The 27,271-nt window shown below is 38.2% G+C and overlaps 1 protein-coding gene across 3 annotated transcripts; it reads right to left on the bottom strand.

Moving 5' to 3' along the window:
• Positions 1-4,828: 4,828 nt before the first annotated feature.
• Positions 4,829-23,621, bottom strand: GPBP1 (GC-rich promoter binding protein 1). Of its 3 annotated transcripts, none has more exons than XM_010087101.1 (10): positions 23,557-23,621; positions 18,737-18,879; positions 18,022-18,245; positions 17,298-17,364; positions 14,726-14,910; positions 13,767-13,907; positions 13,132-13,296; positions 10,280-10,464; positions 6,631-6,733; positions 4,829-5,481 (listed from the first exon to the last, which is right to left on the bottom strand). In XM_010087101.1, exons 1-10 carry the CDS (start codon positions 23,619-23,621, stop codon positions 5,320-5,322), a joined length of 1,440 nt encoding a protein of 479 aa, XP_010085403.1. In that variant the 3' UTR covers positions 4,829-5,319. The 3 variants fall into 3 exon arrangements, with proteins under 3 accessions (XP_010085403.1, XP_010085404.1, XP_010085405.1); XM_010087102.1 differs by having other exon boundaries at positions 18,737-18,860; positions 23,559-23,621; XM_010087103.1 differs by having other exon boundaries at positions 5,023-5,481; positions 13,132-13,259; positions 13,757-13,907.
• Positions 23,622-27,271: the final 3,650 nt, after the last annotated feature.

The raw sequence follows: 27,271 nt of genomic DNA, 5'->3' as shown, positions 1-27,271 counted from the left end.
GCCCTTCAGCTTGGCTGATTTAAGTTCTGTATATCCTGATCAGGAAAGAGCATGATACTCACGACAAGAGCCACCAGCAGGTAAAAACAGCAAGTGCAGAAAATAAGTTATTACTAACAATTTTACAGTGTCCCCTTGTATTACATTCAAATGGTAAGTGTGCACATGTACGCCACATGACTGAAAGCTCAATCATTTTTTCACCTGTCCATGATGACAGGTGATGACAGCTCAGACAGGATGCTCCGTAACTCGCTAAAGATGGTTCCGCTCCAGCAGTCTTGCAACAGGAAGAAATGGGAGATGCAAAGATTAGGATAGCACAGAGCTCCCAGACAACAAGCGATCACAGAAGGAGTAAGAACCAAAAGAAAGCCACTGTACCAAGGCTACCACACTGGAATAAGCAGGATCAAAGCTGCACCTCATGACCTGATATTGACTATACTGAGTAACAGATGTGAGGAAAAGATACATCACCTTCTCTGACCCAACTGTGAGAAAATGTGAGAACACTAAGGCAACAGTGGATACTGTCTGGCTTCAGAACAAGCCAGGAGCTGCCTGTTGGTACCTGATGCAGAGGGCTGTTCCCGAATCTACAGGCTTAGATGATAACTGCAGACAGCACACTGCCAGTCTGGTAATCTAGCAAACTGCAACAGCCCAGGCCACCAGGCTGCTCCAAGTTCATCTTTCAAGCATTTGGAATTTCTTGCATAGTTCTCAAGTCCGACTGCTTCCTGGCAGAGTACAAGAAGCCTGCTTTCCTTTGCTTCCCAAGCTGAAATTCTGTAGTGCCTGGCTTAGTACCATCAGAACCAGTTATCTCCCAATACCTCCTAAGGGGGACTCAAGTTCTCTCATGTTGATACCAGCTCCATGAGCCTGATATGCAGATGCTTCTCTGGACATCAGCAATCATACCACTTGCGAAAAATACTCCTTTCCACTTCAAAGCTGTATCTTTGACCTGGGTAGAGTAAGAAAGTAAATAAGCATTTGCCCTGGAAGTATGGAATCTCATTTCTCTGTGACAATCAAGCTGTTGCCAGGGAATAAATAGCTGCAAACTTAACAGGAAGTCCAAGGAAGATGTACACAGAACAAAGCCTAAATAGCAAGCGTACTCTCAGGTATCTTCACACAGATTTAAGAAATGCATGCCACTACAGACCCTGTAAGACCTCACACCTCCATCAGATGATTAGATCTGCACAAGCAAGTGCAATGGAAGCAGGCTTTGGTAGGCACTGAATTCAGTAACAGAGCAGCATACTCTACCAGCCAACTGGTCTTTAGTCTGTCTGAAGGTCTTTCTTAAATGGCTACACACTAAGAGATAGACCGAGAAGATGCTTACACATTTCTGAGGAAGCACAAACCTCCAGAGAGAGAAGAAAGTTTACAACACACACCTATGCCTCACACAGAGCCAGACGGCCTCACAAATCACTGCCAGTGCTGTTTTAGCAAATGCATTGCTAGCTACCTCTAGGGAAGGCTGAGGAAATCCAGGGAACAAAACAAACCTCGTTCAGTTTGCAATAAAGCTCACTGATGACTATGAGTAACAGCATGAGGAAAGCTGACCAGCTAGTCAGCACATTTATCGTCCTAATGAGCCAGTAATTCTTGGTGCACAACAGCAATAATCCTTAATCAGACCAAAAGTTCCCTGCAGCTGAGTAAACTGCCTCAGCCAGTGCCCAGCAGCAAACAGAAAATAGGGGAAAAAATAAAGATACCCTTGACTAAACTCTCCTTCCAGTTTCTATCAGCCAGCAGTTTAAATGTATTCACTGAAGAACAGGTACTGTTTAAAGAAGAAACACTAAAATTGAGGTCTCCCTCATAAATAGAGTAGGGTTTTTCCCCCCCACACAGGCAGCTGCATACGAGAATAAAAATCAATTTCTTTCACACTTGATAACATATCTCAAAGACTGGGATTACAAGCAGCAAAAAAATCTACTTCAGAATCTTGATTGGGTCCAATGTGCATCAAGGGACAACTTTACTGTAATGAATACTCTTTTTCAGAAAGATAACTAGCTTCTCTTACCAGTTAAGAGAGAAAACGGCCCTGTTCAAGTCAGTGAGGACGACCTCTGCCCATTCAGCTCCCTACCATAAACACAGGTACCCTTCATCCCATTAGCAGATTCAGAAGGCACATCCCTCATCACCAACAGATCAGAATAATCAGTGACTCATCACTCACCTTCCCTTTTGAAGGATGGAAAGGGGAACCAGGAAGATACAGTTCCGTCAATAAAGACACGATGAAGAAGAGAAATGGCAGTTACTGCAAATCATACAGCAGTGCCATGCCTGCATGCAGCAACTGGCAACTACTGTTGCTGAAGTCAAGCCCCTTTTAGCCAAGCACTGATAAACTATCTCCAGCAGACATTCTTTAATATCCAAAGCTTGCTAAAACCCACTCATGGAAGGAGCAAGCTTAGTCCAACAACTACTTAAGTGTTTAAGGCAGGCTTCCCTGCTGGTGTTTAATCTGCACAAACAGAAGAACAAGAGACAATGTATCATGGTTCATGTACCACAGAAGAGAAAGGCTGATGAACTATTAAAATTGCCCTGGGAAAGGAACAAAGTCAAAGGAGGGAAAAGTTACATTGTTACATACTGGAGAATCATATTTCATTCTACTTTACATCCTCAAGCACTGAACAAGAGGGAGGGAGATGCAGCAAAGGAATGCTTTCATACATTTTATGGAAGTTAAACACGAAAACCAAACTGTTTCAAGTGACATTGCCCAGGACAATAAAAATCAAAAACTCAACCGAAAACAGTTCCTCAATGAGTGACTAGGAAAAGTGTTTCTAAAGGTGGCAAAAAAAGAGGACCAATGCACTACTCAGGTTTGCCATAAGTAAATATAACTTAAGGCAATCCAGTTCCTCAGTGGAAACATCAAACCTTCCCACTGCCATACTGTGGTGCAGGGCAAACTGAAGCAACAGAGCAGGCAGATAACCACTCAAGCCAAGGGCTATGCAGACCTCTGAGGCCAGTCTCTGAATTAGCAGAACAGACCACTCTATAGGACTAGAACTGAATCCACAAGTATCAGCTGGTTAAGGCTATGCATCTGCACAACATCAAATCACAGCATCAAACACATCAGACATCAGAAATGCAAAGATGGCATAGTAGGAGTACAGGTAATTACACCATGTATATAGAGCCAGGACAGACAGCACAACAGATACAAGAGAAGCCACGCACTTACAGAGGTTACAAAGCCTGTGAAGGAGTTTCAGTCCACAAACAAAAACCACTGCTCAGTTCCTGTCACCTCACCGCCAGCCCATTATAACCAGTGCTTCTGCTACCCATTTCGGGATAGAAACTAGCAAAACAGAAGTAGGAAGTATAACTGTTACTTCTATTTTCTCTAAAGTAAATTTGCTCAATTATAACCCGTAAATCTCCCAAGTCTATACACTTAGTATAACACAACCCTTCTATAACCATAGTATCTTCCTAAAGGGTTAATTACAGAGGTGACACTTGTTATTAAACTGAATAAAGAGGGGGGAAAAAAACAATCTACATCCCACTTTGAGAAATACCAAGGCAAAAGTTTTAACTTAGTAATAAAAAGTGTATTCACACACCACTGATTAGTATAGGCAGAAGATCCTGTTGAGAGGATGTGAAAATCAAAAAGGGAATCCAATACTACACCGAGATGTCAAAAGTTACTAAAAAAACCTACAGGAGTGGGGAAGGAAAAAGGCAAGGTATACACGTAGGAAAGACTTCATTACTGATAGGGCAGTGCTCCCTCTAAAAAAAGAAACACTTTATCCTCTTAAATTTAAAGAAAATGGTGCAATTCAATATACTGTCAAATTAACTGTATCAACATTTTTGGCATGCCTGTTCCAAGACAAAAGCTGACTTACTGAATACAAATTTCTATATAAGCTAATAAAAAAAAGGCGAAACATACTACTTTTGGCCCAAAATTGACACATGCCACCTTACAAAAAAAAGTTTTTTCCTAAATAAGTTAAATATGGACAAAATATCAGCTTTATAAATATTTCTGCTTTAGAGTTCTAAATTGCAGATTACTTACTATAAGAAAGCACATAACTTAAAAATATCTTGAATGGGGAATGTCTCCAAATATATGTCTATATAAGCTATGTTATAAATGCATGGAACATCACCAAGAGCAGTTGTGCTTATGAATTAATGCTACATGGTTTGTACAACACTGTGGAAAATATTTAAGGACTAAAATGAAACAAATAAAACTATAAATCCTACAATATTTGTTTTTAAATGTGTGATCATTAAAAAAAAGTTCGACACAAAGTTAACAAAACAGGTGCTTATTGCATAGATATACTTCTGCTGCTCTAAAAGCAAGATCTAGTGGTGGAAATATTTTTGTCTCATTCTGAAATGCAGTCACTGCTGCCAGAGTACTTTTAATATAAATGCAAACAAAACTTACCAGATTTAAAAAACAATGCCCTTGATGCTATGCTCCGAGACAATACTCCATAAATCAGTTTATTTTCCATGTAGTGGACAAATCCAGTCAGTGTAATTATTTTTCTGCACGTTAATAGTAAAATCAAAGTGCTTATTTTCCACAATAAACGTGTTCATTGTGAGACTGGGTCTTGCAATACCCCATAAAGTTTTCAGTTTAGAATTTAATTCTAGAAATTTGGAACTGCAGCATCAGGGTCTTTTGCTGTTAGTAACAACTACACTACAAATGGCTAAAGAGCAGTTACGTGTGGAAGAAGTAGAACAGTACAACGGTTCAGTTAAGGAAGAGGTTTAGTGCACTTTGCTCATTTTAGCCAACATACTACGTTGCCCTTTTCGCATACAAAGTGGACTCAAGGATCTCCACTGTAAGAAAAAGACCTGGCAAGCAAAACACTGAGTCAAGCTGCCCTTGTCTTCTTATAGACTCGGACATTTAAGACAGAAGCTTTGCAACATATTACACAATTCTTTGCTTTTATTATTAAATGAGAAAATCTGATTTGTTACATTGTCACACTGCTAGTCAGAAATGCTTCAGTGATGAAGAAAGTCAATGCTGGGTCAACCCAAGTCCTCATTCTACAACATTCGTTTACAAAGAAATAGTAATGTTCAACACACCCAACACAACATTATTTCCTTTCTTCAGAAAAAAGTCCCATAATTCCTCCTCTGGTGGGTATGTTACTACATAAATTAGAAGGGTTTTTTGGACAACATATCCCCAAATTGTCATAAGGTCAAAACAGGCTTCTACAGACGTTACAGAAGTCTTCACACATCATCATCATCATCTGATGTATCACTGCTGCTTGTCTCAGAATCCTCATTCTCCAGAGCAGGTTTGAAAGTGCTACTTTTCCAGGGGCTAAATTTAAAATCACAGATGAGGCCATTTTTCCAAATGCCATTTTTCCGCAGGCCATTTTTTTTTAACTGAAATGAGAAAACAGGATGTATTTAGAGAAAGAAAAAGCTAAACTCAACAATCTGTTGCATTTCAACATTCTCTACATCTTCATCTCTGGGCTACGTTAGATCCACAGCACCACCTTCTCATATATAAACACGAAAAAAAAAACAATCCTGGAGAACCTTCACTTCTGAGGCAGCCACCTGTATCCAAGCAGCTCCAGTTGTGCTACGTTCCTGCAGTCAAGACCTTACCCTCTTCTCACTCACTTCCTCAGACATTTTGTCCCGGTGATCCCTCCTCCCACACAGTCTCTCCTGCAGTGCAGTCCCTTTTTTCCACAGTGCAAACAGCTGCGTTAAGAAGGGCAGAGTCTGCAATAAGGGGCCCAGAAGAGCAGAAGCAGCGGGGAAGAAAAACAGGTATCCCCATCTGTCCACCTCATGCAGTTGGAAAGTCAAAGACACCAGAGAGAAAGGAAACAACTGATTCTACAACAAAGGAATTACTGCATTTCCATGCGTAATGCAGAGGCTTGACAATAAGCCAAGCATTTAAGAGTTTAGTATTCCAAATGCTCTAATTAATACACGTGTGGCTAGATTATGTAAATACCAAAAGTTCAGATTTAACACTGCACAAGATTCTCCTTTCCAACTCCTCCTCACCGACCCCATTAGGTACATACAACACTCTTAGTGTAAAAAAATAAAAAAACACAAAAACAAAAACTAAAAAAAAACCCAACAAAACTGAGTCTAGATTGCCTTTTCAGACTTTGTTACTAGTAAATCAAATGCCTCTAATTTTCCAACAGAGAAAATTCACATTTTGGAAAACCAAGGAAACTGTATAGAAACCTTGAAAGAAAATTTCCTTTCCTCAGGTTAAACTGAGGAGCTGGAAAGCTTGTGCAATTCTACTATCAGATATGCTGAAATTACTTAGAAGCACTCCCTTGCCCTTCCCTTGATATTTTGAGAATAGGCCTTACCTACAACAAGCACTGGTCCCCTATCTTTGTAAAGCAGCTATTCTTCCAAAAACACAATACTGAAATGATACTGAAACAGCAACATCCCTAACCATCAAAATTACTGCAGATCCTCCTCGAAGGTAAGCATTAGGGAATCCAACTACAAGTTGCTAATGGAACATTAACTTGGTGTTACCTGTTCACTAATGACTCTGAACTCCCTCATCTCATCCTCTGTTAGTGGAGCAAATGTTTCATCATTTTCAGTGTCTTCCTGCCAGCCCATCTCTTTTAACAACCTTTAATTAAAAAGGACAACATTAAAGATTTGTGACACACACTCAGACATTTCAAGCTCTGCCTACATATATCTGTAAAGACTGTAACAAATGGATTAATCGGTTCAAAATTTTTTTTACACAAAATCTTACATAAAAGTAGGTTAAAAGCCTTACAAAGATATATAAAGCATAGAAGCTTACAAGTTCTCAGGTCCTTCACAGATGGCCTTGTTTTACCAATACACAGGGTAAAAACTGTACCTTCATTTTAAGGCAAGAAATCTGTGTCAGGTGGAAAAGTAAGTATGTATTTCCTTTGCATAACTGCTCTGATGAAGCCGCAGTGTACCCCCTTGAAAAAGGTATGAAGAGACAAAGACTCACACTGAGGGAACCCACAGTTTTTCCTGGGTAACAGAGCACCCATGAGGAATACTGGAGGTGTCCCTCCATGGGAACCAATTCAGGATCCAATAGCCTCATATAGATTCCTTTTTCCAGCACATGCTAATGTCCGAGCCAGGACAGTCTTCTTTGCAACTGAGCCTCACCCAATGGCAGGTGCTGATATTTCAGCACAGGCAGACTACAACTAAGACTGAGTTTTGGGATGAAGGAAGGAAAAGAAACAGATTCCTCTCATGACTAAGCCTGAGACATCAAAAGATGCAGAATCAATGTGTTTTAGTTAGTGCCAGAAGTCAGAGAGCAGAATCTGAGCAGGAAAAGTGGTTTTAGACATAAAAATGCTGTGAAAACGGGTTATGCAAGGGTGAAGACACCACGACATTTAACAATGAAGACAGTAAGCTGTCTTACTGCAAAGTTTTTGCCAAAAGGATTAGTACTTTCTTCAGGCAAGCCATGCGCAAAGGACACTAAAGCTATTCCGTAAAAAATAAAGAGGTTTCTACAAGTATATGCCAGAACTGACACAAGAAACTGACACTTAGCTGAAGAACGGTCAGTGTACTAAAATAATGAAGAATTATCAGAGAATGGCTTGAAAGCAGCCAAGGAGAAGGATTTGGGGGTGTTGGTAGATGAAAATCTGAACATGAGCTGGCAGTGCACGCTTGCGGCCCAGAAGTCCAATCGCGTCCTGGGCTGCATCAAGAGAAGCGTGGCCAGCAGGTCAAGGGAGGTGATTCTCCCCCTCTGCTCCACTCCTGTGAGGCCCCACCTGGAGTACTGCATCCAGCTCTGGGCCCCCCAACACAAGAAGGATGTTGACCTGTTGGAGCAGGTCCAGAGGAGGGACACAAAGATGATCAGAGGGCTGGTACACCTGCCCTGTGTGTACAGGCTGAGAGAGTTGGGGTTGTTCAGCCTGGAGAAGAGAAGACTTCAGGGAGACCTTATGGCAGCCTTCCAGTACCTGAAGGAGGTCTACAGGAGAGATGGGGAAGGATTTTTTACAAGGGCATATAGAGACAGGACAAGCGGTAGTGGATTTAAAATGGAAGAGGGAAGATTTAGACTAGATATTTGGAAGAAATTTTTTACTGTGAAGATGGTGAGGCACTGGAACAGGCTGCCCAGGGAAACTGTGGATGCCCCATCCCTGGAGGTGTTCAAGGCCAGGCTGGATGAGGCTTTGAGCAACCTGGGCTAGTGGAGGGTGTCCCTGCCCACAGCAGCAGGGTTGGAACTAGATGATCTCTAAGCTTCCTTTGAACCCTAACCATTCTGTGATTCTATGATCCTAAGGAACTTCATGTAATGTGACAGGTACTTCATTTAGCCAAATGTGAGCAAAAAGTGCCCTTCAACATACCCTCACCACGAAGAACTTTAGGTCCCAATACAATCATTGTGCACTGGACAAACCTGCAGATGACCAATGACATCAAGGACTGTTGTTAAAATCATAAAAGCCTGGAATTGTAGGAGAAGGGGAGAACAGACTACTCTGTAAAAAACTTAACAAGACACAACAGAAATGGAAATTATATCCTCTGTGGTAGCTGGACCAAACCGGACAACATGACAGCCAGGAACAACTAAATTCTCAGGAAGCAGTGGAAATAATAAGCAAGTCATCCAAAACTCCCCTTCAAGAGAATATGTGCATTTGTATGGATATACAGAAAAAGACTCGCAATGATAAATGGAGTTCAATGATAGTTATATTTTTGCCAACAGTAATTTGAGTTAGAAAGTTTTACTGCAAGCAAGCTAAGATGTTAACAGTATCATGTACAATGAAGTGACTAGTTATAGAGCTCCTGTTAACGTAAATAAAATTTAGAGCAATGACTAGCTTTTAAGCAACACTGTCTAAAGTTCACAGGATTGCTGTCCCTTCAAAGCAACACTAGGCTTCTAGAATGGCTTTAAGTGTGAACCACATAAAAACATTAAACTTCAGATTAGCAAACTTGACACCAACAGGATCGCTACATGTTTGAAAATTCCCCAGCAGAAGGGAAGTCCAAGATCTATTTTGTACAAGATGTGTCAATACTATCATTAGGTATGCACAAGTATCCCATGAGTTAAGCTGGTCACTTCAAGTCCCATGTACCACAAAAAGGCTGACGATAGTATCTGTCTACGTGCATGCAGAAGTCACAGCCAAAGGGCTGGGACAGCATGCAAGACACAGCCTCTCTGAAATACCACACCAGAAAGACACTGCCCAGAAATCCTATGAAGGCCATTCAAAGTCATTTGAATTGAAAAATGAGAGTTAGATTTGACCCCTATCTTCTAGTAAAAAAACGGTCATCAAAGCCTTTAGTGGCTAAACATCTCTGCCTCCTCCATAGCCAACGTTGGAACAAAAGTAACACAGCAAGGTGCATTTCACTTTCCATAGTCATGAGGGATAAGTAGTCACGGAAGCTTCCTCTGGAGTACTACAAAAGGGGAAGTTTCTCTAGTTCAATGTATAAGTATAATCTATCACTAAAAACAAAATATCTGTCTAAACTATCACTGCAATTCTGTAGTTGCCAGAAACTGTTAAAAGTCTGACAGAGCTCATGAAAAGCTCATCTCCAGCCTAAGTTGTGCTTTCCCAGCAGCATCGTTCTCATCTCTACCAACTGCTAACTGCAGTTACTTTTAGGAGATACTAGAATTGTTTTAATCCTTTTTTTGAAGTTACTTTCTCCATCTCCAGTGCATTTGCCTTGTGATACCACTGACAGTGTCAACTAGTCAGCTACAGAAATAATTCATTACTTTAACAATGACGAAAAACTCACTGGGGTTTTATGTAAGATATAGCATTTAAAGTATTATTAATACAAATAGTAATTACATGCCTTGCTCCTCCTAGACACGGAGACTAAAAATCAGAGGGATGAAGTCACTATGCTGTTTGCTTTATTTCTGTATACAGAAATGCATCAATTTTTAGTGAAGCAAGTTTAAGTCAGTACATGAGTCCAGTAGAAACAAACTATATCCCACGTTAAAGTAGTACATGTCTAAAGGTTAAATTTTGACACTACTCATTAGTTCTCAGTTTTCATATTCTGATTTCTGAACTAGAAGAATTTACGACACGCTCACTTACCATGAAAGAACACTCTTTATACCATATAAGGTACATACCTATGTTCTGCCTCAAGTGAGCTTGAAAGAACATCAGCCTGAGGGAAAGCTGAAGATTTAATGATCTGTTGAGATGTAATTGAAGCATTGCCATTCTCCTGCGGAATTTCATTTTCAAAGTTTTGGTTTATATCTCGCTCATGATGAGGACTGTTGCTGTTACGCAAGTTAAAGGATTCACCATCCTGTTAAAAAAATTATATATTAAAGTTTAAAAGTAAATTCCATTCACAAGTAATGTCTGCAAGCCATTCAGTTTAATTCAAATTAAGTTTAAATTGAGACACTTTATACTACTTTCACAGTAATTCTGTTCATACTTCTAGAATTTTCAATACCTGGATACTACAGAAAAGTTAAGTTATGCCACTGATTAAGTAATACAGAAAGCAACTTCCACACTCTGCCTCAAACCTTTTTCTACAAAGTTTCAAACATATCAGAAAATTCAAACTTATTTAAGCTGCCTTTCATACTTACAGAAATAACAGGTTATCTGCTGAACTTAGAATGTTCCTAATTAAACATCAGAGCCGTGTGTGTCAGAAGTTTGAAAGCATAAGAGTTCTCAAGTTCACTTAGTTTAAGCGGCAGGTCACAGCCACCATACCTAAACCAGCAAATTCATCTGCCACAAGTTCAGAAAGACTGGATACTGCTCTTCATATTCAGAAAACAGTTTCCCCTACACAAATACACTCATCACAGAGCTTCTCAGGCTGTTGTTAACAGCAACAGTAATTTATTGCCCATGAAAAATAGAACCAGGAAGAAAGTTTATTTAGAAAGCAGACTGTTCAGGTTCACTCAAATATTAAAAGCTCTTTAATCCTATAAACCCTGAGATGCTACTTTTTATTCTACTTATTCAGCAACCTGTAATTCTCATTTAGTAGTTAGTGAGCCAAATAGCCTAAGAAGTCTCACCAACTGTAAAAACAAAGAGTAGAGCATGATTATTACATAGTTAACAGTCTTTTGACAAAAAAAATCCCTAAACTGAGTATATAATAGAATTATCCATAGCAGGAGGCAATCGCTCCATCAGCCAGTTTGGCACTTGTAAGAAACCATACCTCGGGGTCCAAGATCAAGACCAGCATCATTTCCCTCTTACTCAGTGTTGGCTGCTTCCAGAAATTTTAGAATGCTCAGTAAGTATTTCTTAAGTATCTCAGTAAACATACATTCAGCTGTTAAATCATATGCCTGAAGAATGCATCTCACACTACCAAAATTCATAGAAATATTAAATATTTTAGATATACATAGGGCAAAATAGCTTCTTCCAAGCGTGATTCAGCTGCTGATCGTGATTTGCCTTATTTCAGAGGTAAAATCTACTACTGAAGGCCTTAAAATTCCTTCAAGAGGATCACGTTACAGAAAACTGTTGTGCAGTCATCTCCCCATCCACTCAGTTGCACACAATGTTTTCTATCGATGATCATTAAAATGAATGGTGGAAGCAGGACAACTATTAGTTACATGATTAGTTTAACAACTTTTCACACCTGTTAGTGAAACAGCAATGGCAAGGAAAAGGAAGCACACCCGTACCAACAACTACTTCAGGCTATGTGTTACATATACCTGTCCAAGGACATTACAACTTCCACTACTAAAAGCCCTTTTTTTTTTAAAGACTTGCTTCTGAAAAATCTGTTGTGTACAATGCAACAGGCAAATGCATATGACATATGCGTCATAAAGCTATTACGAACTCAAGACAATTTCAGGAACAGAAATTCCCAAGTTCATGTAGGATTTTCAGAATTCTGAAGCTCAAGACAGTGTTTCCCAAGATCTTTTCACTCTTAAATGAAAATCTTTGTATATTTTTCAAACACACATTACCCCCAACAACCACCTCAGAGTGCTCAGTCACAGAATGCCTAATGGAAGGATGGAGATCTTTCTTAACTCACACATACATCTAAGTTGTACAGTCCCATTACAGTAAATTTTATTTCACCTGAAACAGGAACAGGGTTAGAAAAGTCCATCTTACTTTTACAAGCAGTGCAGAGTGGCACTGTTTCTTTTCTCACATCTCTGAATCTGAATAAACTGTCCTCAAAATCACACATTTATCTGGCTGATTTGTAACTTATGGTGTTTTTTGTTTTGCTAAAACACTATAAAATACTCACAGTGAAGAGGCTTGTAATCACCTCATCCTGAATAATACAATACTTATCTTCACTTAGACTATGTATGGCAACTATGCTTACAGCTTGTTGGTGGCTGGTAGCACTGGCAAATCTTCTCTGGTGCCAGCCAAGCACTGCATAAACTGATCCAAATTGAAAGAAACATGACACATTATATTCAGATAGTATAGGCCTCCAAGTTCTTAACTAGAAAGTAAAACCAGGTTCTTTATATATGCATAAATTGAACTGTTGCTCCTACAACTAGACCAAGAATACAGCTGGCTATCTAAACACTAACTGGAAAGGAAATGGTTTGAGAAGCAGAATGAAGTTTTTCCATTAATTGTTTTGTAGGATAACTAACAGCCAAGGTATGAAACATACTGCCTTCCACAAAGATTAGGTTAGTGTACTAGGCTTAATTTAGTCTTTTTATTGTTGCTAAAGACACATATGTACTTGCGTGATTAACATGTATGAACAGATACTGCAGAAATTAAAAAAAAGAAACTACCAAGAATCACTGGAGGAAGTAGTATCTGGAACAACTTTAAATTCATCAGAATGTAATTCCTTTCCTTCTTTGAGAGATCCAAGACCATGACTTAACAGCTGTTTACAGCCAAATAAAAAGTAGTTTGTGGTCTGTCTGAAAACTACTGCTGCTGGATCTACAACAGGTACAGACAAAACTACCTTCTCTTGCCCAGCATGATTCTCATCTTCATGTTCCTCTTTCACTCTGTCTTGTTTCAATGCTTTCAAAAATTCACTCTTCTTATCAGTCCGCATTCTTGTCAATTTTGTTAAACGAAGCTGACCAACTTTGTCAACAGGGGATGAAGAATTCGACTGATTACACTACCATAGGGAGTCAGAAAAAGGAGGAATAAGTTTATTCATTTAGAGGACTTTGAATGAAAGACAAAAAGTCTCCCCCGCACCTGTAGTTTCAGGTTCTACATATATCCACAGTCAAAAGCAGAGGAAAGGTATTTGTATTTCAGTATAAACAGTTCTTATATGTACACCCAGAGATGCAGGTTTATGGAGCACTGCTAATGAATAGTGGACCTTCTGAAGTTTTATCATACATAGTGTTATCATATCAGCAGTTCCAAAGTTTAAATCCACCATTTTTACTCCAGATCAAAACTACAAAGCAAATTGTGCAGTACTTGAAGGCCAATGATGTGCCTTATATATTTCTGACACATTAACTTCCCCAAAATCTTATTTAATACACAATTCTGCATAAAAATTGCTGATCCTCTTATCTAACCAAATGAAAGATTTTATAGATTTTATAAAAACCACACACATTGCTTTACCTCTTTCACTGAATTTTGTGATACAGTAAATGCCTTGGCAGTTGGTTTGAAAGGACTGAAATTGCCAACACCATATGCAGATTCATGAGGAAATGGATTCCCAAGTTTATTTTCTTTTGCTTGGCTTTTCCACTGTGTAGGCTAAACAAAAATGTAAACAGGCATTTTAAGAGTAATTAACTACAACAGGATTATTTTCAGGAATCTTTAGAAAAATGATTAAGCAAAAGCAAATCACAACTACAACCATAATCTAGTGCAAACACCTGTTTTCTTGCAGAAAAGAGACTGTTTATGAGCAATTCATCTGCTCACAAATACAGTTTACACTTTTAATATAAAGACAAAAATTTCAAAACAATTAAGACCCTTATACTTGAGGTATTAAGAAACACAGTATGAGTTTTCAACAGATGAAAGTATTGTTTTTAATATAGAATGTTAGAGAGAGTAAAGAATCACTCCATCATATGCTCTCAGGAGCACAAAAAAATTTCCTGAAACAAAAAGTGAAAATATGAACATGAAAAGTTGCACTTGGAAAGCGACCAGAATGACACTAATAGGCTGCAACATTATTAATACTTGAAAAAAATTCTGAAGTTACTTTTACACCAACTACATCTCTCCATTAGGCATCTCTTTTTCTGCTAAAATAATATACAAAAGGCATTGCTACCCCGTAAGTGAAAAACATCCTTTTCACCCTCACTTGGACAGCTCTTGTACTTCTCAAAAAATGCAAATGAGAAACAAGGAGATCAGTTACAGTGTAGTTTAAAAAGAAAAATGAGAAAAAGTTGTTTCCACTTACTTTTGGGGTGTGCTGCACTTGGCAAGAGTATATATTAATAAGCTTAACATTCTAGGAACAGTACTCTCAGGTAAAATAAGCACATCTAGAATTACAGCACGATTTTCTTTGCATTTTGTTCATGCCACTGGTATCCAAGACTCACCTTTGCAGGCGGAGTGACAGGCTTAGGGACTAATCCTTTATAAACACTGGTGCCAGTTCCATTCCTCACCGGCTGTGACTGAAGACTTCCTACCACTGGGAATCCAGATATCTGGAGTTCTTTTGTACTGCCCTTTTTAATGACCAGCATTCTCTGAGATCTAGATTTAGGATTCAAAGGGTACTCTGAAAAAAAAAAGAAGAGTGTGTGTGTTGTGTGTACATACACACACGCACGTGTGCGCACATGTGTATACAATCTTAAGTTTCTAGTTCATAGGGTACTGGATAGCTACATGGTCCAGAGCAAACAGGCATAAATCAGGAACTTAGTCCAGTATTAGTTCCACAAATAACACACTGTACAAACCTGGATAAACACAGGTTCTGTTCCATCTTCTACAACCACCATTTGCAAAATATTTCACTTGGCACTGCAGAAATTTTACTTTTGGAAAGAAAGATTTTCACCAAAGAAGGTAGCTACATAGTTCTTGTTCGCAAATCTAAGACCCAAATACTATTAGTTGCTGATAGTTACCCAATTTTTAAGAGAGATTATGGTTTTCACATTTCCGTTTAAGGTTACTAAAAGAATAATTACCTATATATTTATCAACAGCTCAGTTTAAAACTAAATGTTCCATGTCGAGGCTCTATAAACACAAGAAATGTGTACTACTCTAGGCCACAGCAACGACCAGTTTCTTGATCTCCATGCCTCAGATGGGCATAACAAAACGTATGAAGCTTACTACATTTCCATCTTCAAGAGGGCACTAATTAAGAGACATACAGTCAGTATTAAGTCAAATTAAGTAAACGACATTTAACAGTTTTACAGAATTCAAAAAAGTTAAAAACACACTTTTTTGCACATGCATTCCAATGCTGCATTAAGAGCCTCTTCCAAGATTACCTGTTCTCCCTGCGAGCATTTCTACTTCACAAGCAGAGTCACTACATCCTACATTTAAAAAAAACCTCTTAAAAGCATAAGTGACTTTAGTTCTGTTTACCAGGTAGATGTTACAAAACATTCGTAACTGTATACATTTTTCTCATTAAACTTTATGAAAAGACTTTCATAACACTCATATGCTCCCATCGCATATACAAAAAGTAAAATGGAATATAACAGAAGCATACATTTTTTAACAGGCATTAGAAGGGGATGGTAACATTCCTCCTATCCTGAATACTGTTTCCTTTAAAAGGGAATAAGAATATCCTCAATTTCAGTTTTGCAATCACAAAACAAGGTTTGCCATAGCAGAGCTGTAATAAAGATACCAACGTGTAATTAGCCACTGCACTGTAGCTTACAGGTGGGGCTAGATTATCTTTAAAGGTCCCTTCCAACCCAAACCATACTATGATTTCATGTAGCTAACAGAACTTCCTTGCTTTGCTTGTGAAGAGTGATATTGAAAAAGCCTGGAAAACTTGCTGTCCTTCAGATCAAACTGAGCCACATTATACAGCAGCCACAGCTAGAGTGCTGCAAAGGTTGTAAAACACCTGCTATACAATTTTTCCCCACTTGGCTAGAGAAGAATTGTTATTGCTGCTCTTTTATTGAAACATAACTGTATTTCCTGACTTTCACATAAAAGCTGCTAAACGCACAAAACTGTAAAACAGTGCAATTGTTTAGGCTCCTGAAAAAGTTCTTAGCAATTAGATATTTATATTGAGGGGTTGGCCTACATGTAGTGTTACCCATGAGTGCAAAACGTACTGGGGACATATGAGAAAAAGAATGAGCAAATTAAAGTACCACTTAAAACGAGCAGCAAGTTTCAGACCTCAGTATCAGGAACAGTCCAAGCAGTAGCTTTTTTGTTTGAAGTTATTTTTTCATAAAGAGAAAGGTTCTCATTTTGATTAAGTTTATTACTTTAAAACCTCTGCAGCCTAAAGCAGACAGCTTCTTAAGGGTGAACAATTGCCTACATACAGCCCACAGAACTGTAAAGCTGTAGCCAAATTTGATCAGATAGATACAAGAAAATCTCAAGACTACAGTTCAGTTCAAGGCCCACTCCCAGGATTGGCTTTGTTACAATTAATTAATGAGCACAACCAACAGCTCAAGACATTTGCTTCCAGAAAGGGGCCTTAAATCTCTGCAAACTAACCTGTTCTTCCCAGCCCTCCTAGGTTTCTCTCCAAACTCTTCCAAATAGCACTAATCAGTCAGAAGCACTCTTCTACGAAGTCTTCAGCTAGCAATCACATCACTAGTTCAGGTGACTCACCTTCACCAAATTTCCTCTTGAAAACAGAGGTGAGGATAAATTCTTGACATCCTAACAAAACAGATGTATACCTGTTCTGGGAAAGAATTCTAGTTCTGGCTGCATCTACAAACCAACAGACTGATATTCAAATAGAAGTGTTACGTCTCTAATAAAAAGATACATCATAATAATATTGAAGTCTCCTCAATTTCAATCTGTACCTTTATAACTTAAATTTATATAATTCTAAAAAAAAAGTCCTATGTTTCAAATTAAATAACTTCAAATCTCTTCTAGATTTTTATGTTTAAAAACATCAAAAATACTCACCCCACACACCTGTAGCTAAAGATTTATTCTGGTTTGGTTCCCTCTCATATTCAGGGTTCAAAGACGGCTGAAAGAAAGTTTTATCATTATTTAAAAAATAAGTCTTTAATTCTGGGACCAATTAAATAAAGAATCACAATAACATTGGCAGTACGACCTCTGCTGTCAAAGTTAGATGGAGACAGACAAGACATTAGTCCCTGTGACCCAAATAAGTCAAAGCTCACTTGTTTCTCTTCTCCAACAAAAGATCTCAGGCAGCAGTCAACTACACAAACTGTCCAGAGAATACAAAAACCAGTGACGTATGGTTGTTCAAAGGGGAAGCTCACCCTTCCTCTCACATACTACAATTCTAGGTTGAAGCATGGGATCTCAAAGGGCCACTGGCAGAAAGATCATTTTGTTAGTACTTCAGATTTACAGTAAAGTCATTGTGTAGAATTCAATACATATACATGCCACAATAAAAACCCGAACCCAACTGTACTTTCACTTAAACACTTGAGTGACAATAATAAACATATAATGATAAAAATTGGATATAGAAGGAGAAACAAGTTAGTGGACAAATGACTAACACCCTCTTACCTATGGGAAGCATGATCACTTATATGATGATCTGAACCTGGTGAAATCTCATGAAGTAGCTGTCCATGTAATGGACAAAATGGTACTTGCAGAAACAATGAAACCTTGTTTATTATAATTACAATGAACTTACAAAATCCTCAGCCTCAAACTGTTTGGGTACTTCTTTGCCTTCCTTTTTCCCAGTTTCATTGCCAGGTACATTGTTTTCATGCAGTCCTTGGCCTTTTCCAGAGTGAAAAGTGCTGCTACGAGTACGGGAACCTCCAGCATGGTATCCTCCACGATAGTTTATATTTTCTGTACCATTTCTGCCTTGTGAACGCCAACCATTCTTCTCCTTTCTCCCAAAATGTCCTTAGATTTTTAAATTTTGAAATAAACTTAATTACGTTTTTAAAACAACATTCTACTTTTGCAAAATTCTTAGAGAAGTTAAGTAAGCAGCTCTTTACTCTGGGATGTGACAGCATAGTAAATTTCATTCACATTCACAGTTTTTATTCACATAAGCAGCACAAAGAATCTTAGAAAACAGTGCCAGAAAAAGAGGACAGTAGTCCAAATAAACCTTGTTTTCTGACAGCTCATTTATACCTTGCTGGCTAGAATACTAACTTGACGCTCTTTGTGTTCAAGAGAGAAATACACCTGGAATCACACTACTTTAACCAACCCTCAGTCATAACATCCTCTCCCAGAAGATCTGCCTTTCCAGTACCTGTATTTTACTACAGAATAAGAACTCAGCGTAGGAGAGCTATTATCATCAGATTTTTTTTCTAGCTAGAGCGTTACAAGTGAAGATGTACACGTATTCCAAGTGTCCCATGAAAGCTGTATTATACCTCCATTAGGCCGTCCAATGTTAGGATCAAATCCATCTGAAGAGTTGTGTCTCCTGCGATTTCCTTCATAACGATTCTGCATCCACGAAAAATTTTCAGGGTGTTTTTCAAAGTTCAGTGATGACTGTAAAGGAGCACAAATAGTAGACTTGATATATCTGATTAATAACAAAACTGAATTGTCAGAACTGTAACATGCACACATTACTCATGATATACACAATCCATTTTTAAAAGGATGGATAACATGCAGCAGTGCTCAAGTATGCTTACATTCAGAGCTATGTCACCATCTCCCATGCTAGCAAAGTGGAAGGACACTGACACAGCACTGAGGACAATCCTTGTGACACAAGGTAAAAACCCCATGTGTCTGTTTTGTTTTGGCAGCAGAACAGAGCACAAGTGACGTGTTGCAGAAGAGGAAAAAATAAAGTAAGAGGGGACAGGACATCTGTTTGGAAGGCAGAAAAGAAGCCTGGGATCTTAATTTGGATGTTCAGAGACTACACACATGCATTCCATAGAAAGCAAGGAGTTGCTTCCACCAGAGGCAGCTGCACCCAAAAAATGCTCAGTTTATTAGTCTTGTAATTGTAAGTTAATAAGTCATTATAAGTTAATAAGTCGAATGCAACTAGTTATGAAATACAATTAAAACCTGGAGTCAAAAGTGTACAGATTCACAAACATACTTCAACTTTATCAGCTTATAAGTACGCATTGTAGAAATTTTAAAGTAGTAAAACTTTATCGGTAGAAAGTACCTTATAAACTGAAACCTTATATTGAGAATAGCATTCAGAAATCAAAATACATCCTGACTAGAACTCATACCTAAGGGAACTAAACAAACAAAAAAAAATCATGTATTACTTCTATCTGGCTTTACTATTTTAATACTACATTTCTTTCGCTGCTACATCTTATAAATTCGAGAATAAATTTTAGTTCTGTAAAAGTACAGCTTAGCCTTACTGTTGTACACACCATACATCTCCCAGTGAGTGACAGCAGAGGGCTGTTACCCTGTCACACACCCAGCCTTTGATGCAGATGAAGCAAACCCCCCTCTCCTCCCACTGGATTTACTGTGTGCATACATGTCCTTTGTATTGCACATATACAAGGGATCGACATGTCCCAGGGCCACAATAGCTACAAAAGCACAAATGCACAGCTGTGTGGAAACGTACTGTGTCAGTAAACTAAACTTAGTAATTCCAGGGAGTAGGAACTTTACTGCACCCAAAGTATCAACTTGGCTACCTGAAGCTCACTCCCTCTCCATACTGAGTAACATTCAGGATAAAAAGTACAGCAGTAATCGTCCATGTCTGAAAATGAAAGCCTCGAGTTTATTTCAACAGGTATTATCCACTAGCATCTAATCAAGCTATATTCACATTTAAAGTACGCCGCTGATCAAAGTGAGTTGGAGAAAGAAAAGACATAGTAATAGGTTTAACTACTTTGGAAAACACATTGAAAAAAATTATTTCCTTCACGTACACGCTGTTTCCCGACTCCCTACAAGGAACAATCGCACAAAAAATGGCACCCAAGTTCTACTGACAATGGCCCAGCAGAGCTCAAGCTCCTGTTCAAAATTTGCTGTTTAAAATTCAAACTCAAGTAAGTAACAGGTATGTTTAAAATACAAAGCACGTATGTCCAAACCACACAGAACTCAAATGGAAAGGGATTTCCCTCTCAATTTGAGACCTGGGAAAGGAATTACTTCCTTGACAAACTGGGAAAGAGAGAAGAAACATAAAACCACAAACTACCAAAAGAGTTAAGTAGTTCAAAAATTATCTTAAAGAATCTCAATATTAAGTAAAAAAAAAACAAATCCTTATAAACAAATTTCAAATAATCTGCTAAAAATTTCAGAAAGCTCCAAAGTTGTCAATCATAGATGAAATTTTAGAAGATCACTTCATGTGCTCATTTACATACAACCTTCTAATATTACTTTTGTAGTTTACCTTTTGTTTTGTATGAACTTTGAAGAACAATCACATTTCCAGAAAGTATAACAGACAGCATTTTATATGAAGTGTTTGAGTTGTACTTGATGTAATGAATATGAAGTCTCTAAATAGTGTGCAAAGATCATGCAGTTTGCATTCTCTCCACATGATGGAGGTATCAGACCATCAAGCTTCTTGTGGCAGAGAAGACAGTAAACTTTGTAATCAACAGAAAATTTATTGGCTGTTTCTGGAAGTTGAGAAAATATCTGACTGGGTCCAGCTAGCTCAGAAAGAAAGTAACACAAATTTTTTTTTTTTTTTAAGTCTTATTGCTTAACATGAAGTAAGAGTAAGCTTGCAAAAACAGTTTAACAGTCTGTCTCCAATCTCCCCATACACATTTTACAGCAATCCTTTCTAAAGAATTTCATCCATATCCCAGGATGGTTTCACTATTCACAACACCTTCCCATTTCCATCTGCCCAACGCAAAACTGCACTGACGCGAGTACAGCAGTTCCAGACCTGAAGGAAAGCTGCTGAGCACCAGGATAACCAGCTACTGAGCACAGGATACCCAGCTACTGAGCTGGACTTTGCTGTGTGACAGGGAGATGATATAAAAGCTTATCCTTAAGAGGAAATAATCAGCAACAAGTGAGATGGATTTCAGTCAAGCTGTAATCTGTGTCAGTCACATTAAGGAAGTTCATTCACAGTCCCAGCTTCCTGGCATCAGGTTTTTCTAGCACTACCCTTTACTCATGTAAGGAAAGCTTCAGATACCGGGGATCAAGGTGGGAAACCAAGCTCCTAAAGATGCAATTCCTAGAAGTGCCTCTTCAGGGAAATAAAAACTGACAGGGCAGAGTTCAGTTTCTTCTTCTCAAGTCTAATGTTGTTGATACCACAGCCTCACCTCAGCTGCATTCTGCACAAAACATGAGGGACCTTGCCTTCCTCACCCCATCCTTCCTCTTCATCTCTATCCCTCTTATCTGCTCTTCTCTTCAGCTGCTTTGTTGGTATGTGTGAAGCAGAAATTAACTTCCATTCTAGAAATTGGAGGGGACAGGGGGGTACAACATTTGAGACCTGTCTTGTAGAGGAATGAGAGGACAAGCCTTGTTCTGTAAAGTAAGAATTGCTACATATCAGGTAGGAACAAAAAGACTTTTGAAGTCTTTAATATCCAAATGTGCTGTATATCACAGAATGCTGATCATTGAGGGAGAAGGTAACGCAAGGACATAAGCTGCATTTCAAACAATGAAGTACAAAGACTATAACGAAGAAAGCATACAACCACAGAGTTTCTAGAAAAGATGAAAGAAAGTCTACCTGAACTCCATGAGAGGCAAAGGAGCAAGGAAGATAACAGGATCCACAACATATGCTTGCAATTAAATTTCCCACAATCCAGGAATGACGTGACAAATACAACCCATATCTCAGATTTATTTATTACACACACTGGAGTAGTTCTGGAACTTGCTTTTATCCTGCTATACTGACACTTGAAGCATGCAGGTAAAGCTCTTCCAGCAGATTCTTGAAACACGTGGTGAAGACTGTTTTGTAATTGTGATGCCGTATTAAACTAAGCTCTGATTACTTTTCCAACCCAAAGTGTATTAAATTGGAAAAAGCAGATCAGAAGAGTTGAATATATCAGAAGCAAAACAGAACGAAAACAAACAGATCACAGAACCATCCTGGAACAGATGCCTGATGTTCCCAGAACATCAAGTGAGAGCTGCTCACACATTATCCTAAACAAAGAAGCTAGCTAGGTCAGTGTAGAAGATAGATAAATAGAGCAATATGAATAAGGATATTTAACGACCTGACTCTAGGAAAAAAAAAGTATGTGTGTAGATACACAGAAGTAAATCAACGGGAACACAACTAATACTGACAGCTGACTGTACATTTAACAAAAGCACACGTCTATTTCCACAAGCTTATAAAGGCTAAACATTTTCCGTGGACATGAAAGACAGCAAGAAACTTACATAAATACTTTAAAAGTAAGGCAATGTCATTCTCACAGCTGCAGATAGGAATATTGCATTCAAAAGACTGTAATGAAGATAAGTCTACAAATAGGGAAATAAATGACAGGAATTTGAAATATCCAGTGCTGCCACTGCTTCTGCATTCACACACATTATGAAAGAGTAGAAAGATAGGCCAGAAAAAAAAGAAACATTTGAGACAAGAGATCCTCAGGGCTTCCTGGAGTATTTACAAACCCTAACAATTCAGAGATTGCTATTTCCTGTTTCCAAGCTAAACTGTCCCATCACATAAAATGAGTAACAATTGTCTAGATGAAACAGTGAGGCTGCACGACTATTTGCAAGCACCACACTCCACCAGCAGTAACAAGCATCCCACTAGCAACTTAAGAGGTCTATTTCAAAAGCTTTTTTTTAAAATCTCTTGGGATGACAGAATAACACTTCTGTAAAATTCACAGGACACAGAGCAACCCCAGAAGCAAAAAACATCAAGCACATGCTTCTGTCGTGGTACTTCTAGCACAAAATACAATAATTCATTTTAAAACTCCCAACGAAGGCAATCTTAATCCCACAACCGCTCTGATAATGTGGCCATGCTTCTTTCCATGAATTCAACTGCTCAAGCAAAAACCTATTGAAGGTATGAGCTTGACAACCAAGGTCCAACTACTTAAATTACAACAGCAAGACTTGCTAGATATCATCTTTTATCACCCTATTCATAAAGAGATTTGTATTTTTACTACGATTGAGGTTATGACATTTAGACTTCTCTAATAACGAGAGTGCTTGTTCAAAAGAACAATAAAGACATACCTTTGTTGCTGATGGTGGAGTAGGAAAATTAAGCCAGGCTGGCGCAAAGTCATGCTGCGCCATTTAGGTCCAGTCTCTCCGAATCAAAGAAAAAAGGCTTCAGCATCTCATGGCAAGTCCCTGTAATTGGAAGAACAAGAAGTGAGTACTCTTCTGATGCTTATATTACAAGAGGATTAAACTTGTGATGTTTTGATCATTATTTCCCATCTGTTTTTGGGGTATTATTTTCTCACACAGATCTGGTTTAGAATCTAACTATCTTCATCTTGTTTATAGCATCACATTTGTGCTTTTATTACTGAAGTGTCACCCTAATCAAATATATTGCAGATATCATTAAAATACAACTGTAACATTCCTTTATTTCCTCTTAAAAATGGGATGAAACATCTTGTGTAAGGTCTGATGCAGAAAGCTGTGGCAAAATTAGCTTGTTGAAATACTTTCTGGTACTATCTAGAATAGATTCCAGGAGCTATTTCATTAGCTTCCTAGAAGCAGCTGATTTTCTTAATCAGGCCCTAGAAGTTAATTTCAGAGGCCATATTAAGGTTCCTTATAGAAAAAAATACATGCTTGGGGCCACCAGAAACCCCATATTATCTCTAGATTCAATCCAGAAACACTGACAAAAACCAGTAAAATTCTCTAGTTTGAAAATGGGCAAGAAGAGGTAATGGCTTAAGATTAAAACCTAAGAATACTTTTTCTACCCTACATTCTCCTCCACAAGTAGGAAAACGTCTCTCAAAGCAAGAGAATGCAAGTAAGCAAGATAACACAAATTATATTAAAGATGAACAATAGCATAGAAAGGAAAGAAACACATGAAACACTGCCTGAATTATAAGGGTATCACACTCTGAAGCTAGACACTGCAAAATTGTCGCTGATTCAAAAAATATTTTAAGTATGATATACAGACTATTATAAATTCTGCTAGTGAAAACATAATAAAACACCCACATGCATCTTACAGGGAGACCCAAACAAACACGTATACCACATCTCTGCACAACAGAGTGCAGATCTGTTAGTCAGTGAGCACGGATGCAGTTCACTCTAATCTAAGGCTGCTGTAACGCAAGTATTAGTAAGAGCTGTGGAATCTGAACTTCATAACCAACAATTATTGTTGTAGTCTAGGCTGAACCAGGCTACTACAGAAGAGAATGTTCCAGCATCTAAAAGGAAGTCTAACAGATTTGTAAGCATTAAACTGCACTTTCTCAGTTGACCTGTCTGTTCTTTTTTACATCATGAGCTCATACTTAGGTTTTTAGGTACCTCTGATATCAAACTACAAACTCTAGTATCATTTGAAAAAAGACAAGTTTAAAGATACGATCACCCAAATAACTTATTAATTACTCTGTTGAAGTCATCCAACATTCTCTTCTAAATTAACCTCAACAGAAATTCCAGAGACATTCTCTAAAGAATCCAATTACGTCAGACTAGTGAAAAAAAAATTTAAAAAGAAAAAAGAAAATAAGGAAGTCCTGGAGTCACAGAACCATCATAAAAACGGCTTCTCTTTCTAACAGGAACCAAGTTCACTTTTACTGATTAATCACGTTCAAAGGTATAGAAACAGAAGGGAGTATAGATGAACCAGTACAAGTGATGCTAAATTAAGAAACAGCAAATTAAATATGAACAGACTGCAGCAAGAATTTTTTTTTCTCCTTCCCTCTGATACAGTTCTCATCTCCAAGCAGGAGAATCATTAAATCTTTAGAAGGGATCAAAACAAGTTATCAATACTGGAAGATCAGCACAAGAAGATCTTCAGATCAAAGCACTTACAGTCTGAAAATCAAATGGAGAGATTAGGTTTATACTGAACAAGAACATCACAAAGAATCCAAAAAGTATTACCAAGTTATTGGCAGACTGGCTATTATGTAAGGGACAAAGGCACCAAGTGTAATTTCCGAATGAATTCATCTTACTGTTTTTAGAAAACTAGTCAAGCTTCCTAATGCTACTATTAATCCAACTGCCAAAAATAGTTTATTCTTGATTCACTAACATCCCTACCTTTTACCTTTTGCATATAAATTAAGGGCTGAGGCGAGATTTGGTGATCAGCAAGTATCCAAGGACTAGAAAGGTGTTTTTAACAGAGCTTTGTCCACAGTTCACTGATACTGGGTATATATTTCTTCTAGTAAAAATTATTCTAGAAGCAGATTCAAATCTTCCCCATGTTCTCAGTTCTCCAACTAAAAGCTCTAAAAACCTTTTTGATAGTGCTGCTTGGTCAGATGAGATAATCCCTTTCCTACAAAGCAGTATAGTGAAGTATTAAAGAGACCTGGGCCAACACTACACAATATCCAGACTGAAAAGTCAGCAGGAGAGTATCTGTAAGTTTCAATAAACTTACAGAAGAAAAACTAAAGTTTTGACAAAACAGCAGCAGTAACAGAAGGACATTTTTAGAACACTACCTAACCAATCTCACAGGTCTACAGTTAAAGACTACCAAGAAAAGATGCTACTAAGGATACTGACCTCCACACCACCAAAGTCAAGAAAACAGTTCTTCTCACCTGATCGTACATTGGCCTGGCAATTAGACACGGGAAAATTGAGTCTTTTCATTACTAAACCTTACTCACTAACTTCTAGGAGGCACAAATACTCTAGATGTAATTACATTAGGAAAGATACAACAGATCAGGAAAGGGTTTTTTTTAAAACTACAGTTTAAGAGTACCTTGCCTACTCAGCTTTACGTTGCCAATTCCATGTTCTACCAGGCTTCATAAATACTTTTACAGGTGCTAGCTTTCTGATATTGCCAACAAGTTTGTCCTAGAATGTATGCTAACATAAAAGCATATTCATTACAAGCATGAGCTCTTGTTTTGATGATCTGGCAAATATTTGATAGCTCTAGGATACTCTTCATTCTCAGAAAGATGTTTTTGGTAAATGGAAAATATATCACAGAAAGTGAGAATGGGATGTCAGCAAGACCATTCTGCTGCCACAGGCAGGATTTACTATGCTTAAACCCTCTGTGGTCACCTTGGCTGTCAAATATCAGTTTGTTCCTTGCTTGCTTTCCAACTTACATTAGACCAACAACTTGAGACTAACACTTTATTCTGCAACACTTCCCATCAATAGAAAGGCTCCTTCTATCAGGTCTGACTCAAGTCTTTTTTCCTGCTATTCAGGTCCATTACCAAAGCAATCAGAGACATTTCTGCATTGTGTCCCCCAAAGCACTTGCAGCCTCTATTCAAATGCATACTATCTACAAATCTAATAAACATACACCCTATTTCATGATTTAACTTATTAATAAAAATACTGAAGAGACTTCTTTAGAAATTTACTTAACACATCCTTGCAGCGTTAAATAGGTAACGTTGATCAGCATTTTACTTTAGAAGAACACTGCTGCCTTTCAGAAATACAGAAAAACACACACACACAAACATTTAAAGTATTTGGATAGCATGACAGTCAGTAGTAAGCACCCATACAAGCATTTAGAAGAAACTGCTTTAATTATACTGACAGGCATTTGTCTGCTAGCAAGCCTTCTCTTACATACACACAATGCATCAACTGCTGCTCGTGAACACTGATAGAACAGCTGCTGTACTCCCAGCATTAATACAGCTATGAGAAGTAACCTTATTGAGGTGAACACCACAGATCCAAAAGCGATTCTGCTGCTTTCAGAAGCT

This window comes from Pterocles gutturalis, unplaced genomic scaffold, assembly GCF_000699245.1.
Source record: "Pterocles gutturalis isolate BGI_N339 unplaced genomic scaffold, ASM69924v1 scaffold41471, whole genome shotgun sequence".
Taxonomy (NCBI): Eukaryota; Metazoa; Chordata; class Aves; order Pterocliformes; family Pteroclidae; genus Pterocles; species Pterocles gutturalis.
This window is presented reverse-complemented; position numbering and strand designations above follow the sequence as displayed.